The sequence below is a fragment of the Zeus faber genome (assembly GCF_960531495.2).
Source record: "Zeus faber genome assembly, chromosome: 2".
In the NCBI taxonomy this organism is placed as follows: domain Eukaryota; kingdom Metazoa; phylum Chordata; class Actinopteri; order Zeiformes; family Zeidae; genus Zeus; species Zeus faber.
This window is the reverse complement of record NC_137189.1, coordinates 7491461-7511460: the sequence shown is the minus strand read 5'-3', so window position 1 is coordinate 7511460 and position 20000 is coordinate 7491461. Positions and strand designations below refer to the sequence as shown.

General features: G+C 43.8%; 2 protein-coding genes and 1 long non-coding RNA gene across 4 annotated transcripts in view; 1 reads left to right on the top strand and 2 right to left on the bottom strand.

The window, feature by feature from the left end:
- The window catches only part of mfsd2b (MFSD2 lysolipid transporter B, sphingolipid), a gene marked incomplete at both ends in the record, with an annotated part of 18486 nt that extends 1823 nt beyond the window's left edge, over positions 1 to 16663 (top strand). Inside the window, 13 exons of one of the 2 annotated variants that reach the window (XM_080024411.1) lie at positions 2810 to 2935; positions 3080 to 3204; positions 6696 to 6819; positions 9166 to 9244; positions 9529 to 9710; positions 11227 to 11317; positions 11651 to 11772; positions 12448 to 12531; positions 12990 to 13073; positions 13184 to 13293; positions 15120 to 15263; positions 15524 to 15700; positions 16351 to 16663. In XM_080024411.1, the coding sequence (XP_079880537.1) occupies positions 2810 to 2935; positions 3080 to 3204; positions 6696 to 6819; positions 9166 to 9244; positions 9529 to 9710; positions 11227 to 11317; positions 11651 to 11772; positions 12448 to 12531; positions 12990 to 13073; positions 13184 to 13293; positions 15120 to 15263; positions 15524 to 15700; positions 16351 to 16399 (1497 nt within the window). Of the gene's footprint in view, positions 1 to 2809; positions 2936 to 3079; positions 3205 to 6695; positions 6820 to 9165; positions 9245 to 9528; positions 9711 to 11226; positions 11318 to 11650; positions 11773 to 12447; positions 12532 to 12989; positions 13074 to 13183; positions 13294 to 15119; positions 15264 to 15523; positions 15705 to 16350 lie in introns of those variants that run through there. The other variant, XM_080024412.1, reaches the window with a different exon arrangement.
- Positions 2627 to 7037, bottom strand: LOC307248149. The gene is made up of 4 exons (XR_013844763.1): positions 6913 to 7037; positions 3310 to 3363; positions 3052 to 3222; positions 2627 to 2951 (listed from the first exon to the last, which is right to left on the bottom strand). It is a non-coding gene; the product is annotated as an uncharacterized lncRNA (long non-coding RNA).
- Positions 16664 to 18401: 1738 nt separating the features above from the next.
- The window catches only part of wdcp (WD repeat and coiled coil containing), a gene marked incomplete at its 5' end in the record, with an annotated part of 6964 nt that continues 5365 nt past the window's right edge, over positions 18402 to 20000 (bottom strand). Inside the window, one exon of the mRNA XM_079996564.1 lies at positions 18402 to 18868. Coding sequence (XP_079852690.1) covers positions 18657 to 18868 — 212 coding nt within the window. The 3' untranslated portion in view covers positions 18402 to 18656. The remainder of the gene's footprint in view (positions 18869 to 20000) is intronic.

Here is a 20000-nt window from a genome sequence, read left to right as displayed (position 1 = left end):
GCCTTTTATTTTCTGCTCATCGCATTTCACTCCCTAATTCCAAGTTGAAATGTGTATTCATTATTTTTCCGTTCAATTAAGGATTCATTACGCTTTGATATTGGTCTCAGTTATCCTTGTTCTCTTGTTTTGCTAAACGATTTCTAAACTTTGTAGTGGCTGCCTTAAAATTAAACCCTAGTCTGTGTAGGCGTGTGCGTGTGCGCGTGTGCGTGCATGCATGTGTGCGCGTGTGCGCGTGTGTGTGTGTGCGCACATGCGTGTGCGCGTGGTACACATTCAATTCGTCTGTGTATTTTGGTTTGTCCAGTGAGCTGGCATGTGCTCGCACGATAAAAGGGACATCCTGTTTGTGTCTCCACTGATAAGAGCTTAGTAATGAAAGACACTGAATCAGAGTTTAGACAAAGTGTTTAGAGAGAGAGAGGGAGAAAGAGAGCGAAAGAAACTGCTGGGGATACTGTGTATTTTTGCACATCATCAGTTAAGAAGCATTCTCCAGACGCACCATGGACTTTGATTCCCCCCCCCAATTAGGAATAATTGCAGTGAGAGTGAGAGAAGTGGGAGAAGAGAGAGTTCTGAAGTCTCTACTTACCTCTGACCCCCGCTTGTCTCGTGTTTGAATAATTACACGGCTCCCCCCTGGTAATTGTCATTCTGGAACCGATCGGTGTTTTGATGGGGTGAAAAAAGGAGGCAAAGAGAAAAGTAAGACGGATAATAACAGTGTGTCGTGTCCGGGTTGTGGTTCTCTTGGTGGTTTCCTCATTTCTAAGACCTCTATAAGAGGGGTTGATCTGGAAGACTGGATGTAGACTGACACCGCTTTGGGTGTGTGTGTGTGTGTGTGTGTGTGTGTGTGTGTGTGTGTGTGTGCGTGTGCGTGTGCGTGTTTTTCTTGTCCGTCCGTCCGTCTATCTATCTATCTATCTATCTATCTATCTATCTATCGATCTATCGATCTATCGATCTATCTATCTATCTATCTATCTATCTATCGATCTATCGATCTATCTATCTATCTATCTATCTATCTATCTATCTATCTATCTATCTATCTATCTATCTATCTATCTATCTATCTATCTATCAGTCTCCATGTAAACAACAAAGGTTACAGTGTCTGTATATGATTCAGTTGGAATCTCGGAGCCAGAGGCAGGTTGATTTATGCACACACTGCCTGTGAGCATCCGTCAGGAGGCGGTAGTAAATATTGGGCTTCCCAATTCCCAGGCTGCGGTTTCTGTCCCGTATTCATGTGTGAAGATGAAAGCATCTTCCTCCAGCTACACGCACGCACGCACGCACGCACGCACGCACGCACACAGACACGCACTCACGCACATACACAGACGCACACTTCCAGTCATGTGCGCTGTGGCTACAGCAGACTTCTGGAGGTCTGTGGAAACAGTGCCGGGGAGGACTGGAGTTGGTTTAGCTGGCTCCCGAGGTCCACCACAGTCCAAATAGAGAGCGGGGGGTCTCTTTTTTTTAATCACCCATCATCCATGTTCACGCGACAGCCGCCCCTTGAATGCTTAAAGTCTCTTCGGGGCACCGCTATAGTATGGAGTACTGCATTATAAATGGTGATTTAGAGCTGGGGGAGGGGGGCATAAAATGAAGAGAGCTTAAGCTTTTGGATGGGATAGAATTAGTTTATGTGTAGGGTATGTGAGTTGGTACATTTGTTTTTGTGCATACTGTACATGTGTATTAGGGCTGGGCAATAAATAGATATAGTGTCTGGGATTTTTGATGTAATGGCGAGAAATGGCTGTCTTTAAGGCTGTTACAGTAAAGGAAAGCTTTCTGAACGTCATAGACTGTTCTAGTTGGTCTAGTCAACACCTTGACCTGCTTGGTGATAACATCCACATTACTAATAATTTTCTCTCCAATATTTCTTGTGACTAAATATCTTTTGACAGCCCTAATAGTCCCCCTCAAAAGATCGTCAAATTAACTATATCAAGGAATTCATCAAATATATTGTGTCATTTGCATTTGCAACTGTCGACCGGTCGTACTCTGTTCTATGTTTGAGGGTGTTTTGTGTAATGCATTTGCAGAGACATACTTGTCAAAGTGGGTGAGTCATCGTTAGATCATTGTTATTATTAAAAAAGTGACTCAGCGACAGTATCATTTCAGCTGATCACAACGTTTCCCCCTCCCCTCAAACTGTGACAACCTGGAGATTATAAATAATGTGATATTTTTAGAGTCCTGGCTGAGATAGAATTCTCAATGATTCATGAATTTGAACTGCAATGTAATAACAGGTGCCACTGCAAATATTGAGTCACAATTCCTATCATAGTTTCAACGCCCCAGACACACCTTGATTCTTTCAGTGTGAGCGTGACTTTTGTTGATGTTGTAAGCTTGACTGTCTGTCTACAGCAAAAAGAATGTTTTGAGCAAGGAGAGATGTCTAATGAAGTTTTGAGTTACAAGTGAATTCAGAGGCTTTTCTTTTTAATTTCAAAAACACTACATAGCCCATTTTAAAATGTTATATTAATACATGAAATACATCAGGAAATTCTTTAAATAAGGCTGTGTTTTTTGCCTCAAAAGAAAACCTTACCATGCCAGAAATAACCTCATGCCTCAATAACAAGCAATTTCTTTAATTATTTCTCATCCCAAAAAGAGTCCAATAACACTTTTTTTTCATTAGAATCTCTGCAGCCAAGAAATCACAAGTAGGTCACTGATAGAATGAGCTACGACGGCTTCACGTCTTAATCCGAGCCATTTCCCTTTGTCCACCACATCGCCTCTGCGTCCACAGACGGACTTGAGCCAGAGGTTGTCGGTATGCAGCAAGCTGTGCTTCGCCATCGGGGGGGCGCCCAAGGAGGTGGCTGGGAGCGCCACAGCCTTCTTCCTACAAATCTACTTGCTCGACGTCGCCCAGGTACCCCTTGAAAAACCTGCACAGACAAATCAAACGGAAATAAAGTGTGTGTGTGTGTGTGTGTGTGTGTGTGAGTGGGGGGGGGGGGTTGCTGTTTATTTATTTATTTTTTTTACCTCAGCCTCTCCCTCCTTTGCTCTGCAGATTAACCCCTTCCAGGCGTCCATGGTACTGTTCATCGGAAAGGCCTGGGGAGCAGTGACCGACCCCATTGTGGGCTTCTTCATCACCAAGAGCAGATGGACCAAGATTGGCAGACTAATGCCCTGGTGAGTTCCCTGTCCACACTTAAAAGAAAGAAATCCTGTCATTTCCCCTCCTGGATTCCCAAATTTCTGTGTTATTGTATTCTACCTTGGGGGATGTTTATTTACCTGCTTTTTTTAGCCTGTAGAGTAAGTTTAATGCCCGAAGGAATGGGGACAGATCTAAAGAAAGGGAATGGAATGCATCTAATGGAAACACAGTCTTACAGTCTTAAATGCTCTCAGGATAAATCACATTTTAAATTTTTTCATATTTAGCATCTGAAACAGCATTTACTGTTGGTTTCTACAGCAACCATAGCATTGCATAAAGTTAATTAGAGCAAATGTAATGAAACACGGTTGTTGTCTGCCTGTGGGTAAAATGTTTCTCATATTTTTGTAGTGATCGCTGAAGAAAACACAATAGGAATTCCAGTTTAACCTTATTTCTCAAGCAGTTTCAATAGATAATGTAATTGTACTGTTCAAGACAATGAAAATTTTAAGTTAAAGTAAAGTTAAAGTCCTGATCGTACTTAGCTCTGTATGATTGTCATGCTTTAAGAACATGTCAAAATCCAACATATATTCAGTATAACACTGATGCAATATTTTAGAGATTTTCATTCACCGTGAGTCGCATGTGTAAATATAATTGGTTTGATGAATTTATGATCCACTGGACTGGTATAAAAGTATGAATACGTTGCGATTAAACAGTTCTCTATCATGCTGGATTACATCAAGGCATTACTGCAATCCTGTTAATGACCACTTCCATGATGATTCCAGCAAGAGGTTTTGTGTCTGTCAGTGTGTGTATGTGTGTGTGTTTTGATGCTCTAAGCAAAGGGAAGCCATTGGCGTGACTCTATTTGCTTACTGTAATTACACAGTGAGTGCCCAGTCGAGAGTGTGATGTGTGAGGGAGTAGTGCTGTGTAAACCATAGAGTGGGCTGGGAGACCAAATCCACCGAGGCCAGCTCACCAGGCTCAGCGGCAGACAGATGCTACATCAGCTTTGATCACCGCTGGGAATGTGTGTCTCTGCAATCAGTATCTGTACATATTTGTATATTTGTGTGCGGTGATGAGGAAGACTAGGAGAATGTCAGACACTCCCTTAATTTGCCCCATTTGGAAAGCCCCCGTTGCCCATCTAGCAGGAAGTCCTTATCCCAACTGACTATGACATCGGTAGCCAGACAAAAAATGATCCATGTCTCCTCCAAACCGCTCAACCTGGCCCCAACCGGCACTCCACTGGGAGCCGCTTTATTTATTTGATTTGATTTATTCATCTTTAAATCACAGAGATCCTCTGCACAGATGCCTAGAGGAACTTCGAGAGAACGCTCCTTCCCATTTGATATAATGTGATGCTACCAGGTTATAACTTACAATGACTGAGCACGGAGTGGGTGTCGTGTGTGTTGTTTAAGGACGCGTTAACACGATAAATGGCCGACATTAACAAGCAATTGTGGCAAACCGACCTAAAACCATTCTGTAAACGTAGGGTCTCCGTGTGCAAGTTTCTGTCCATGAGCAGTGGCGCATGGAGTCGTGTGGCCATCAACTCTGCTTTGTTGTGCCTCCGAACACAAACATCTTGCAGAATGTTCTAACTGTCCCATTCAGTGTAACACGGGGTCCTTTCATCCCTCCCATGACCAACCACTCAATACTGCAGCACCAGCGTTGTCACTCCCTTTGTTACCCAAAACAATCAGGAGTGTTTGGGGCTCGTCCAGCCTCTATGGACAATGCTGGAAATGACCATTCCCTGGCTCTCTTGCCTCTTTTTCCCCTCTTTCTCTTTTTGTTGGTCCTCCATCTCTCATGGCTGCCGCTGTGTCTTTGTGTTGCACAGAGCGGGTCAGAGGTCCAAATCCTTTTGAGAGGCGGCTGGTCAAACACCTTACAGGCCCCCGTAGCAGGCCATAGGACAACGCACATTTTTGTCCCAGACACCAAATTCCCACCCATTCCTCCTGTATTTCCTACGGTTGACCCTGTGCTACAATGACTCTGCAAGTCTTCAAGATGGAACTAAATAAGAATTAACAGTAAGAAAAAACAGGTGGAAAATTGGGTTCAGAAAGTAAAACACCTCCCCTGGATTCAACCTGGACCTTTCCACCTCTGAGAAATTGTAATTTTCCATTCCACAGATTGATTTAGATTGCTTGCATGACAAACGACTAAATGGGGTCTTTAACTGAAATGTAGACAGAAGATAATAAGATAATCACTGGTTGGTATCATTCCATAATGTGGTGCTAATGTGACGTTGTGACCCATCTGGGTTTGTCCAGGACTGTGCCAGCTTCAAGCTTTATTAAACTTGTTTTCAGCGCTGACCTATATATATATATATATATATATATATATATATATACTGTATATATACACACTGCATATATACAGTATATAAAATATACAGGCAAGCAGAAAAGTGTGTGCATGAAGATCCCACCGGAGAAGTTGGCGTCGTCATCAACATGCCCACTCACTCGCTGTGAATTGTGTGTTTTCGGGTGTGTGTGTGTGTGTCGGTGGGGGGGGGTTTAGGGCCGGTGCTTTCTACAGGCGATCCCGCTGCGTGTCCCCGTGCCTCTCCATTACCTTATTAAACTAAACAAAAAAAAGCACCGTGCATCACAGGGACGCTCTCTGTTACTCCCCCCCGCCGCTAACAAAGTGCTGAACGTGGGATACACTTAAGGTTCCCAGTTTGGGGGTTTCAAAATGTGGTCACCCTAGACCCATCCCAATACAACCCCATTTCAATGAATCACAACTGCTTCCTTTGATCGTGGTGACGTGCACTGGTGGTTTTCTTATGAATTATGCATGACTGACATATCACTCCCAAGTCCACAAAACAACGCAACGTAGCAGTATGTCTCTATCGTTTCAGCGGGTTGCATCTTTCTCTCTCTCTCTCTGTGTGCGCGTGTGTGTGTGGTGTGTGGTAGAGTGGGGGGTGTTACTGTACAACCGCGTGTCTGTGGATGCCTCCTAAAGTGCTCGGCTATGTGGGTTTAAAATCCTGTGGCATTTCGTCGTCTCCTGTCCCTTCGCACAACCGAGGACAGATTCCTGTTGTACTTGCAGACACATAATCATTCAGCGTTCCACTAAGCCTCTCTGTAATCTGCCAGAAAAATGACCTGATATTTGCTATGTTATGAAGTTATATAACACAACTCCTGCCCCGCCATCTTCTGTCAACTGAAAGTGTCATTGATGATTACTTCCCTCGTAAAAATGGGGCACAAGGCTCCTTAGGCGATGCATATTTCTCTCTCTCGCCCCCAATGTTTACAAAAGTGAATATCTTTTTTTATGATAGGATCATCCTTATTTTAACAAAAATGGCAAGGAATGTCAAGTGATAGTTTTTCTTTTGCACAAAAGGTTGAAGACCCTTCTTAATTTCACCATCCACGAAAATCCATGTTTAGTCTACGCTCGTCACCTAAAAGCACCTCTGTGTTTTTTGTAGGATGGTGGGTTGCACTCCGTTTGTGGTCGTGTCCTACTTCTACCTCTGGTTCGTTCCTCCCTTCACCAGCGGCAGATTCATCTGGTACCTTGGCTTCTACTGCCTCTACCAGACCCTCATCACTGTAAGTATGCAGCTTTCTCATCAAGAATCACCAACAGTTTAAAAACATTTGGATTTTGCACTCAGATAACTCAGATTCTGTGGGGGGGTTTACCTTTCCGGTTCAGACATTCCATACATCACAGGGCAAAACAGAGACTTCCTCAAGGGTTCCTTTTGTTGCAGCCATTCATTATTCCCTTTCTTTTCTGCTGCTCTCTGAGGCTAACCCCTGCACCGTGCTACAGAGTGTGTGCAGACCGCCGTGCCCACACTGTGGTGCGCTGTAATGGCATGTCATTTTAACTACTTGATAAGTACACGGTCAGCCGCGCCAGGAGCCTCAAGCCGGGTAAATGCTGGGTACCGCTTTTAGCCCTCTGCCATTGTTTCTGGACACGCAAGAGAGTGCGTTAGAAGTTGGCTGGGAAAAGACAGCTGTTATCATTCTGAGGGATGTATCCTGTAAACAAAGGCGCAAGCAAATTGATACATGGCTATTCAATCAACTTATCCCACCATTAAATTGATCGTTTTTTCTTGTGCGTTGCTATTGGATGGTTCCGTCTCACCAAGCGGTGTCAATTCTATATATGTTCGATTCCACTAACGCCCCACAAATGACATGCTGTGTAGCACCAGGGCCTGGAGAAAAGGGACTTGGAGTCCTTTATGGCCGCGTTTATTTTAGTCACAGCCCTGGACGCTCGGGTGGCCACAATGCTGACTGAGCTCTTGTGTAAATTACAAAGTAAAGGGAGTGCTGAGGTTACTTGCTTATTCTCTGGAATAGGTGGTGTGGCGAGGGGAAACAGAGGGCTGAGGGCTGCCACATGGAAAGTGCAGGATATACAGTGTATATATAAACAGTACATATACAGTATGGATAAATGTTTGGAAGGTTATTCCTGCAACATAATACGTAAAGATTACTGATTATCCTCTTAGAATCCTAATGAGATGTAATAATTTGATTAGTGCATCTATGTAATGGATATGTGACCTGATTATTTTAGATTTTTTTTTTAATAAACAAAAAGGTATTTCCTCTCAAAAAATTGTTTTTTGATTGAGGATCAACCAACGCAAACAATGTGCAAAGATATTCATGAAAGGCCATCTTTGCAGACTTCATTTTTAGTTTAAAATTAAGTCTGGAAATAAATATATATTTAACATACTGTTTATTTGTCTAGTCTTGCAGTTATCAGATTTTTCAACAAGCATAAAGAGAAAGCACACGTGTTGCAACTTTTGAAATACATAAACAGCTCATCTTTTCCTCACACCACAAACCACTCCTGGGCTTAGCTGAAAGAAAAATCAACAGTGTTGGGAAACAAAACAAGCCTTGGCTTATGTGCAGATGCTTCCCAAAATTGGTTGATGTGGATTGTGATTTCTCTATTCTTTTCCGAACTGAAATTAAATGTTTGCTTGATTTCTACAGAGCTGCCATGTCTCACGCTTTGACCGTGAGACACATCGACCAGTTCACACGCTCACACGCCATTATTTCTCATGCTGAAATCTCAAAATAAGTCAAATTGCCTTTTTTTACATTATTATTTCCTACATTATTTATTACATTATTTATTCCCCCACTCGCGCTTGCTTGGTGCCCGTCACTGTTGGCGTGGTAAACGGGAGATCCTTTCCGCACGCACTTAACGTGAACGCCTACGTGCAGCGTCCCGGTTGGAGTGCAGTCAGGTTCCGCCCGGTGACACAGGGCCGGCAGAAAAGCGATCAGCGATCCCCTTTCACATGTTCTCCAAAGAAAACAAATAAAAACAGTGTTTTTATTGGTTTTTATTAGTGTTTTAGGCGCCCTTCCGTGGAAGAGGCAGTGGCGACGGAACTCAGGAAAAAGGCCCTCTAGAGCAAGTGTTTGGTTTGTCTAATCTGGGCTACTGTAGAAGAAACATGGCAGTGCAACATGGCAACATAGGCAACTTGCTTATGAATATTATATTTCATTCCTGCCAAGTCTGTTCTGTAAATTTGACACGCTGCACCTCTTAGCCAATCAAGTTCCATTAAACTTCAAAGCAGCTTCCTATTTTGAGCCGACAGGTCCTGCTATGGCAGGAATTGCTTTGTTAATCTTCTAAACTTAATATAAATTCACTGGGCCAAAGTTGACCCAGTGTTCAATCTTCACCCAAAGGTTACCCCATTAAGAACGCTGGTTCTTAGGAACCTTCATTCTTATCAGGGAAGGATATGCAATTGGCCTGCATAATTGCTTTTAGATAACCGATAACCTGCTCTAGTGTTGTCAATTAAACTGTGTGGCCTCTGCTGTTCTGTGCCAGATCTCTTCTCTCACCCTGAACCATGATTCTGTCTTTTTGCTCCGCTGCAGTGCTTCCATGTGCCTTACTCAGCTCTCACAATGTTCCTGAGCACGGACCAGAAGGAGAGAGACTCAGCGACTGCTTACAGTAGGTCTTTTGCATGCATGAGTTTTAGCGACCTAAAATGTATGTGCCATAATAATAATAATAATAATAATAATAATAATATTAGTTATAATAATTAGTATTTTTTTTTATTGTTATAATTATAAGCATTTTTTATTTTTGAAATTTTTAATTTTGTTTTTGCCCACCAGGAAAAAAAAGATTTCTGCCATTGCCAAATTATAGCAGTTATTTCTCTGTCTGTCTCCGTATAGAAAGTCTATATATCAGTGTTTTGACATTTATTTGTGCTTGTGTGATGCCAGGAATGACTCTGGAGGTACTGGGCACACTGGTGGGCGCTGCCATCCAGGGCCAGATTGTGGCCGGTGCTCACAATCGGAAGCACTGCTCAAATCACAACATGTCCGCTAGTTACCTTGGCAACAGCAGCGGGGCAGAGATCGTCAAGAGCCTGGTGCACACCCAGGACTTCCTGTCACATGCTGTAAGTGTCCAGGTGCCAGCAAAGTAGGCCGTGGAGTTTAGTTTGAAAATAACTTAACCTGGCGTTCGAGTTCTCGCCAAACTCTCTCAGCGTGGCCCACTCTGCTTACTTTCAACCAAATTCCGCGAAAATAAGGCGGCTCAAGCAAAGGCGCAATTCGGAATGAAAAGACGGATTGTATTGCAGTGAGAGTGGAGTATTTACAGACTGTCTGCGAGTTCGGACGTCCCCCAAAAATGGACATTTTCTATAACCAAAAGATCCAGGAGGGGAAGGCGGCATGTTTGATATGTGAACTCCTCCACATCCTGAGCCCGCTCTCTCTCGGCTGTGACCACAAAAGGGGGGTCCCCTCCCTCACATCAGACCCTTCAAACCTCCGCCTCAGATCGAGGGGCCTCTGCAATATGTTTGTCATTAAGCCTATTTATATCCCACCCAGAACTCTCAACGGCACCCCAGACTTCCAAGCCCTCAATGTTGGAAGCGGCGCTGCTTCAGTCGCTGCAGACGAAGCTGCTAATTTAACCCACGGCAACAAGACTGCAACCGGAGATGGCAAGAGACGCCTTCTCATCCAACGCCGTGGTTCTCAGGGTGGCGAGCGTAGACGATTGACACGACTCTCAGTTCCCCCACGTGGTGAATCTCATCCCATGGGACTATTTGTGAAGATGAAACAGCTGGATCCCAAAGTGTCCTGCGGCCGGCTCGGTTGCGCCACAGCCATTCGGGGGTTCAAACGGTTCCTTTTTTTTTTTTTTCCAAAACGGATTCTGCATTCCGGTGAACCCAATTGGGCCGGCTCGCCGCTCGCCACGGCACAAAAAACCCAGAGGCCGCCACCCGCTAAATTCCTCCGCGGTCGCCGGGTGAGGGTGGCACACCGTCGCTTTACGCTCACTCAGCCTCTTGGGCAGCGTTTGATGTGAATAAATAATGATGAACCCCCTTGGCCGTGCCGCACGGAAAAACAGCAAACAAGCTCAAGTTGTTTAAGGCAGAGCAGTTCCTGTTGGGGTTAGGCATTAAAACTTCTGGGGTGTATTTCGGGATTTCCTAAACTTCCTGTTTATACTTCAATTGTACAGTGCACGTTGTATGTGTGACGATTTGTGATCGGGCTCGTCGGAGCTGCTGAAAACAACACGGAAAGCCCAGATGTTGCCATATCAGAACGTCAGTTTGCAATGGAAATGAAAAGGATGTTTGTTGATGTTCAAACCGAAATATTCATGAGAAAATTAGGATAAAATGGCGTGTTTTCTACATGTATGTAAATGGCACGCCCCCGTCTGATTTGATCTCTCGAAAAAATAGAGTGTGAGGCATATTGGAGAGCGGCACGTCAATTTTTGATGCAATTGAGAACATTATGAATTAAAGATTCAACAAAGGCTCAGAATAGAATGGGATGTGCTGCCGATGTGTGCGGCGAATGTGAAACAGACGGATGAAGGCTTCAAATTTGTTCCCTCTTTCTCTTTTTCTCTCTCTCTCTCTCTCTCTCCTGCAGAAAGAGGTGTACATGATAGCTGCTGGCGTTATCGGAGGAGTGTTCCTTGTATGCACCGTGGTGATGTTCCTGGGTGTAAAAGAAAGAGACGGTGAGTGTGTGTGTGTTGATTAAGGTCTATTCGACAATACTTTCTATTCTGAGGAGTGACAGTGAATCCACATTTTCCCTTTCTTAAGTGGCCACCCTAGTTCCTGTGGTTCTACCAGCATTAGCGAATTGGTTTTATGAAATGTATTCCGTATTAATTAATGAGCAAGGCACCTGGTGAGCGAAGAAGTACGTCAGGCGTCTGACTGCATTGCAGAGGCACTTTGGAGAGCAAACGCTCATATTTGCCGGAGAAATGTATTGCATTACTGTTAGTGTGTGAAATTGGATATCCTGCGTTGCCCAATTCTGACATCGCTTGACCTTTTCTCAGATCCATACACCCCAAAGACGGAGAAGCAGATTCCTTTCCATCAGGGCTTCATCCTGGTAATGAGACATGGGCCGTACCTCACTCTCACTGGCGCCTTCCTCTTCATCACTGTGGCCATCCAGGTAAAAGAGTCCTGAACTTAGAAGTAATCGGCTGTGCTAGATCCAGATCTTTTACTTTTTTCGCGAGACATGCGCAGACGTCGACCTACGGTTTTGTGGTCCATGAAACAATAACAGACATAGAATCAAATTCCCTCCATTTGAGTCTTATAGAACAGACAGAACAGCCACTTTTCTTTACGATCCGACATGTTTCATAAGGCTATTATTGGAGGATTTCGCCGATATCCAGTGCAAGTTTCGGGTGTATTTACGAGGTTCTTCTCAGACACGATACCCGCAGTATTGCAGCAAACGTGGGGCCAAGGCGCCCGACACTGATTTGATCAGCAAAGCAAAGTGATAATGATTGAAAGCCAAGATAAAAGCACCTTTTGATATTTCAGCATTAATCACTTTACAGGGTGATAAAGCATCACTTGCACATCCTAGACATCTCAAGTTTGGGCTTTTACGACAAAGCTTTTTCTGCGCGCCTCGGAGGACGTATTGGTCCTTCCCTGTTGAGGTGGAGGGTAGAGAGCGGATGAATTAAAGCTAGAGCGCGGTCGGCGGTGACTCTCTCTCCAGTCGTTTTCACTTTGCCCTTTGCGACGAGCGGTGGAACAGCGGCAAGCGCTGAGCAGACGGGGGCTGTTCTGAGGATCTGAACGGGGTTTGATCTCTGACTTGCAGCTGGTGCAGAGCAACTTCGTCCTGTTCTGCACCTACGCCGTGGACCTGAGGGATCACTTCCACTACATTGTGCTGACAATTCTGGTGAGTGCTGCTTTGCGTGAGTGAATGAGAGCGCTGTTGTCATTGCATTGTTATTGCACACTGAAAAAGCAAATCTATTGATTTTCACATTATCATCAATTCATTCCAGGTTAATTGTTTAGCGGTAAAATCGAAGGCTTCACTCGTACTTCACACGGAAGAGGAATTATTTTTTATACGTTTGCAGTTCAAAGGTTCTCAACCTGTGGTCTTGTTTGTTTGTTTTACATTTACCTGACTCTCAGGTTGATCAGGTTCCCTGATTTAGTTTATGTCATTGAGCCGAACAGACTGAAAAGTAACAGTTACCAAATCCATTTCTGGGCGGACTTATGCTTGCACAGACATTTCATATATTTTCTTTGATTGTATTTCTTTGTAAAGCGCATTGTGTTGCTCTGGTATGAAATGCGCTTTATAAATAAAGTGTGACTTGTGACTTGCTTCTCCAACAACAGCTTTCTGCAGTGGTGAGCATCCCACTGTGGCAGTGGTTTCTGGAAAGGTTCGGAAAGAAGACGGCGGCGTTTTGCGGCATCACGGTATGCTCACGTTTTTTTTTCTTATTCTGTTTAGAATTTTGAGCATATCGTGTCACTCGTGTCCCTGAGTTACGTGAATGAGGGTGCGTTATCATGTCCTGTCTGTGCAGTGGATCATGCCGTTCACGCTGATGCTGGTGTTTATCCCCAACGTGGTGGTGGCCTACGTGGTGGCCGTCTCCTCTGGACTCAGCGTGGCCGCCTCTCTGCTGCTGCCATGGTAAATAAAGACTAGTTACACTTTCTTTAACAGCATGTAGAAGTATGGCTTCAATATGGTTAGATTAGATTAGATTAGATTAGATTAGATTAGATTAGATTCAACCAATTGCCATTGCATAGAGTACAAGTACTGAGGCAATGAAATGCATTTCTCTGCATTTTACCATCCTAGTAACTTCAAGTATCTAGGAGCAGTGGGCTGCCATATAGCTGTGCCCGGGGAGCAGTCAGGGGGTTAAGTGTCAATGATTAGAATACGTACATGAGTTTGATTCGGTTTTTGCACTGAAAGCAGCTGTGTGTAAGGTTCTTTAGTGTTGCGTGAGTAAACAAGCTTGAATTGACATACATTTCCCAAAAACAAGTGTTCCATATGCATAACATAAATGAATGATAATGAACAAAATGATAACTCCAATTAATAATAGTTCTGACAGAAAACGCTTCGATTTGATTGAAAAGGATCTTTATTTATCTAGCAACATTTTAGTTGAGGGCGTCTGGGCTCCACTGCTCTTCACTCCCAGCGAGGTTTACAGCAACACAGGTATGCATAATAAGCTAGAATTATAGGGGTGGTGAGCTCGAATCCCCCCATTGCATTGAAGAGTAGAGCCCAACGGGTGGATGCAGGGGAGGTGGAGTGTGCGCAGCAACACAGCAAGCAAAGCAGGCAGCTAACGGGAAGCAAAGCAGGTAGGGGAGAAGGGATTGGCGCTTAAATGGGTCGGCACATAAGGGCGTGAAGTGTGTGGCGCCGTCGAGTAGAGTAAATAAATCAAATCAATCTACTGAAATTTACCGTTGTTTACCCACTGTGTAAACAGCTAGAAAACTCAACTGTAGAATCTCACACGGTGCCACGTAAACAGTCACAGGAAAAAAAAGAAATGGTTAGAATTTGACATTTAACATAATTTAAAATGGATTAATCACTGTCCCTGGCGAGATGTCTGTTTGGGGCTTTGTTTATGTACACTGCCCAACTTCTTCTATACTGTATATGCGGTAGCTGTGGTGCTGGCATTGGCTGCCTCTAATAAAATGGCATTAGTCAAACCACAACAGCGTGCTAACCTAGTGTTAGTGGTGATCCGGCGCCCAGCGAGGCTCTGGGCCGGCCGCGTCCCCCCCAACACGAGTTCGGGTCAAGGGTGTGGAGTCGTTTTTATGAATGGAAGGACGACTTTTTCTTTACTACGAACCCTCTACGCCATATGACCATTGAGCTGTTCCAACCTCCTCCTGCCACTGCTTGGCGCCTGTTTGTCATTGTTTCCATGGCCAACTCCCCCTTCACTCGTCCCCCGTCCCCTCCCTCAAAACCAAATTACAGGGCCCGCCCCCCAAGAGGGCATGTTTATTTTGGGAGGGCTGATTGTTTATCCAAGGTTTGTGGCCGGTGGCTGGTGATACCACCCGGAGCTCATCATGTTATCAGCGCTGCAATTTCAGCCCAACTTTTTTTTCAATAAAGGCCCTAAAAGTAAAGCTTCACATCATCAGTTCGCAGCATCTTGAATGGTTGTGTAAGATGATCCAATTGAGAAAGGCTGGGCACATACTGTTAGATTAAGATCATCACATTTTTGAGTGGTGTTGATTGTACATAGACAACAGAAGGGAAAAACAAAACCGAACAAAAAAGTGAGTGTGAATGCCAAAGATTAAAGGATAGGTTTGCTGTTTTCAAACCAGTTGAGAAAGGCACCACTCCGCTGCAGCTTCCCAAGCCTTAAAAAAAGATGAAATCTCCTTTTCGTAAACTCCTCCTTCAAACTCCTTCAGTGTATCTCATGCTCTCCATGTATGCGCACTATTTAGGTCCATGCTGCCAGATGTTGTGGATGACTTCCGACTTGTGAACCCGTACTCCAAAGGCCACGAGGCCATCTTTTATTCATTCTACGTCTTCTTCACCAAGTTCGCTGCCGGCATCTCTCTGGGTGTGTCCACCCTCTGCCTGCAGTAAGTCAGCACCGCCATTTATTTACAAGCCGCTCTCTGCACACTATACACTCATTAGCCCATGTTATGATGCGCAGCAAAACATGCATTACCACCGGGCTCATGTATTATTCATTGTGTTAATGGTGTCAAGTATCTCCATGTGCAACATACAGGCTTTGGTAAAGGCTTGAGGTTCTGTAACCTGAGTGTCTGTGGGATGTGTCGTGTGTGTGTGTGTGTGTGTGTGTGTGTGTGTGTGTGTGTGTGTGGGCACATAGATTTGCAGGGTATGAAACAGGCGCCTGCAAACAGCCAGCCTCCGTGGCGTACACTCTGAAACTGCTGATCGGTGCAGCCCCGGTGGCCTTCATCGTCACCGGGCTAATGATCCTCGTCCTGTACCCCATCAGCGAGGAGGTGCGACTCCGAAATAAACTGTGCCTGGATGAGCTACGGTAAGCTGTTATGAATACAACTTAAAAAACCCAAGTCAAGGATGTTTGAACTGTCCCGTTTCCAGGATGATGAGGTTGGGAGTGGGAACATTATTCCAGAAGAGGTTTTTGAACTTGCCATGAGCCTAAAGTGTGTGAAGTATGGTGCCAGTCTTTGATGAGATGAATGATGAGTAGAGAGGTTCCGAGACTGCAGAAGCATGGGCGTGATGCAATGAATAGAGAACTGTAATCCAGTAAATCTCAGCACAGGTGTGCGTAGGAACCAGAAATACATCTGCAAATAGACGACCACGAAAAAGTAGGGGCAGCCAACCGCTTCAGCCCAGAAATAGACCTTTCATTCTACTTTTCATCACTTTAATTTATTTCAAATTTGTGTTTATCTTCATCTTTTATCCCCGTCATCCTGGTACTTTTCGCATACTATTTGATGCATTTTATGGTTTCGGACGTACTTAAAAACACTCATACTAACTGGACGGGCTAAATATGTGATTTCAGATGCAGCACGAGTGAATTTATACTGTGATGCAATTTGTACCGATTTGTAGTTGTCAATACCAGGTGTAACTAAAAATCTGGTTAATAATGTGTGTGATATACTATGGATGCAGCCTATTTACACCTTGATGTCCCCTCTCCTCCAGGAAACAAGGCAACAGCGCAAGAACAATGGAGGATTTGAGCAACGTGTGACCGTGACCTTGGCTGGGGGTTACCTCACCATTCCACATTTCGACCGGAATGTTTTCTATTAGTGTATATTACACTGAGAAATTATCTAATTTTGTTTTAATGTAAACATTTTTTTAAAGTTTGTTTGTGTTTTCACATAAACATGTAAATGTATAGCCATCTTGAACATATAAATATGTATTACCTAATTTATATCGATTAATGTATATAATTTGCTGTGTTTAGCGTGACATTTGCTGGTATTTATTTATGGTATCTGAATACAATGGGTTGATATGGACTTAATAAATATTATAGAGGTTTGTTGGTATAATGACTGATCCTGTGTGTTTTGTCTTTGCAAAAGATGTGTATAAAAAAACAAATGTTTGTAGAGATATTCCAATAGTAGATCAGTTTCACAATCCGGTTTTTATAGCACTACAAGCAGCTGTCTTGTTTCGAATCATCGCACCCTTTTTGCTTTATGAAGTGTGCTGTTTGCATAGTCAATATTCCCAGCAGCTCTTTCTATGAAGGACAGGTACCCAAGTATTCTCATTGAGTTTTGCGCCTTCTAGTGTCAGGAAGCATTACAACAAGTCATATGAAAGGTGCAGCTTTTAATTTTGAACGTAAATTCCTCTTTTACCATTTGCTTTCATACTGCCATCTATACCAGAAAGAGCCCAATTTACAGTTTGAGGGAACAAGTCTCCCTTACCTATGATGTTTGCAATAGTTGTTCAAGTTCAACATATTTCTGTTGCTTGAAATAACCCTACATTCATAATAATGGCTAATCTAGGTCTATAAACAACACAAACACAAGCAAAACATGTATACGATCCACATGTTTTAATATAACCTATCATAATATGATTTCAATCAAATACTTTCAAAAGACAAAAACGACTTCAGAAATGGGCCTTTCACAGACCTACACATTTTTGATAACTTTGTATGTTAACCAAGTACATATAGGTCAAGTCCAAATGTATGACATTTGGGAGCCAAATGTCACACATTTGGCTCCTTATCAAAATTCTCTGACTTTTTATGCTTTAGTCTCAAAGCAACATTGTGTAAACATTCAGTTTGAAAAGGCAACCCTTTCAAAAGCTCAACAGTTTTCCAGTTAAAAAAACAACTGAATGAAGCAGGAAGCAGCCAGTGTAGCTCTGCTTTGGTTTTTCATCTCAAGTTTGACAAGAACAGTATCTGATCATGCAAAGGCTTGGTTGTTTTGGCTTTTGAATCTGGATTTAGTTCAGATGTACAGTTCCTTGAAAAAGTATTCAGCCGATTTTACATAAATCATTGCCACAACCTCGGACTTTGATCAACTTTGACTTCACTCTGTAACTGTGCATGCCCCAAAAAAGAACTATAAACAAAAAAATACAAATTCAAGAACTGAAAAATGTGTCCCCCTTGTTCAGTATTTGGTTGAACCAGTTCTAGCAGCTATTACAGCCAGTCCCTTTTCATTTTGTACAACGTGATGGAGCAGGATTTGTCCATTCCTCCTTGCGAAATTGGTCAAATTGTACCAGGTTAGTTGGGGAGCAGTGGTGGACATGCCACAGATGTTCAATGCGCCAAGACTCTGACTAGGCTAGTCAAGAACATCAGTTTTCTTCATTTTAAGCCACTCCAGCATTTCTCTGGCGGTGTGCTTCCCTTCTGAAAGACAAACTTCCTCTAACCTCTTAAGTTTAAGTTTTGTGGCAGAGGGGTGCAGGTTGTTATGCATGATCTCTCTGTATTGTGAACCATTCATCTTCCCATCAATCCTGACCAGATTGCCAGTCCCTGTTGAAAAGCCTCATCCCCATAACATGACGCTACCTCCACCACACTGTACACTGGGGGTGGTGTGGCCAGCCACTAACTTCTGCGACTCAGTCAGAGTGATGGGCGTCACAGCCTCTCTAACAAGTGTCATTCTTGTTTGGGAAGTTTAGAGCGGCTTTCTGACCGAAGCAGTGTGGCTGTAGTTTCATATTTTTCCCCCACTTCTGTATGATGATGGACTTGGATCTGGATTTTTTTTAGGGTTTTTTATGACTTCTCCCTTTCAATAAAAAATGATGTACAATGTGTGCTAAATGCACTTTAATACATTTTGAGGTAATACAAAACTGAGGAAAAAAATATCAAAACAGTTTTGGAGGCTGAATACTTTTTCAAGGCACTGTAGTTGAGAAAATGGGTTTAAGACCTGAAAAAGTTTGTAGAGACATGACACAGAATCCGCTATGTGGAGGGTGCTGTATCATGTGTCAATAAACTCATTGTAGCCAGAGCCTGCAGCAGTGCTGGGGCTATGGCTGGGGACTGGACTGGGTGGGCAGGAGTTCTCTGGAGATCCTCGGGTCCGGAGGGTTTTTTTCCTCTTCCCGTTGCGTACAGTCAGTTCGTCCTTCGGCTTGAATGTCAGAGGCACAAAACCGTCGGCATCTGCCACCAACACAATCCACAATGGCCCTAAGAAGGAACACAAATGAAGCAAAGGATGAAGAAAGGTATATATATATACACTCACTGAGCACTTTATTAGGACAACCTGTACACCTACTTATTCATGCAATTATCTAATCAGCCAATGTGGCAGCGGTACAATGCGTCAAACAGGCAGATACTGGTCAGCAGCTTCAGTTGTTCACATCAACCATCAGAATAGGAAAAATTTTTGATCTCAGTGTTTTCGACCGTGGCATGATTGTTGGTGCCAGACGGGCTGGTTTGAGTATTTCTGTAACTGCTGATCTCCTGAGATTTTCCTGCACAACAGTCTATAGAGTTTACTCAGAATGGTGCGAAAAACAAAAAACATTCAGTGAGCGGCAGTTCTGCGGATGGAAACGTCTTGTTGATGAGAGACGTAAACAGGGAATGGCCAGACTGGTCCAAGCTGACAGAAAGCACGGCAATTCAGACCTCTGTATAATTGTGGTGAGAAGAAAACCATCTCAGAACACATGGAACCTTGAGGCGGATGAACGACAACGGCAGGAGACCACGTCAGGTTCCACTTCTGTCAAGAACAGAAAGCTGAGGTTGCAGTGGGCACAGACTCATTAAAAAAGGACAGTTGAAGACTGGAAAAATGTAGCCTGGTCTGATGAATCTCGATTTATTTTATGTCATGTGGATGGCTGGGTGCGTCCTTTAACTGGGGAAGAGATGGCACCAGGATGCACTATGTGAAGCAAGCCTGCAAGGCAGTGTGATGCTCTGGGCAATGTTCTGCTGGGAAACCTTGGGTCCTGGCATTTATGTGGATGTTACTTTGACACGTATCACCTACCTAAACATTGTTGCAGACCAAGTACAGCCCTTCATGGCAACGGTATTCCCTGATGGCAGTGGCCTCTTTCAGCAGGATAATGCGCCCTGCAACACTGCGAAAGTTGTTCAGCAGTGGTTTGAGGAACATGACAAAGTGTTGAAGGTGTTGACTTGGCCTCCAAATTCTCCAGATCTCAATCAGATCAAGCTCGATCCATGGGGGCCCCACCTTGCAACTTCCAGGACTTAAAGGATCTGCTGCTAACGACTTGGTGCCAGATACAACAGGACACCTTCAGAGGTCTTGTGGAGTCCATGCCTCCACGAG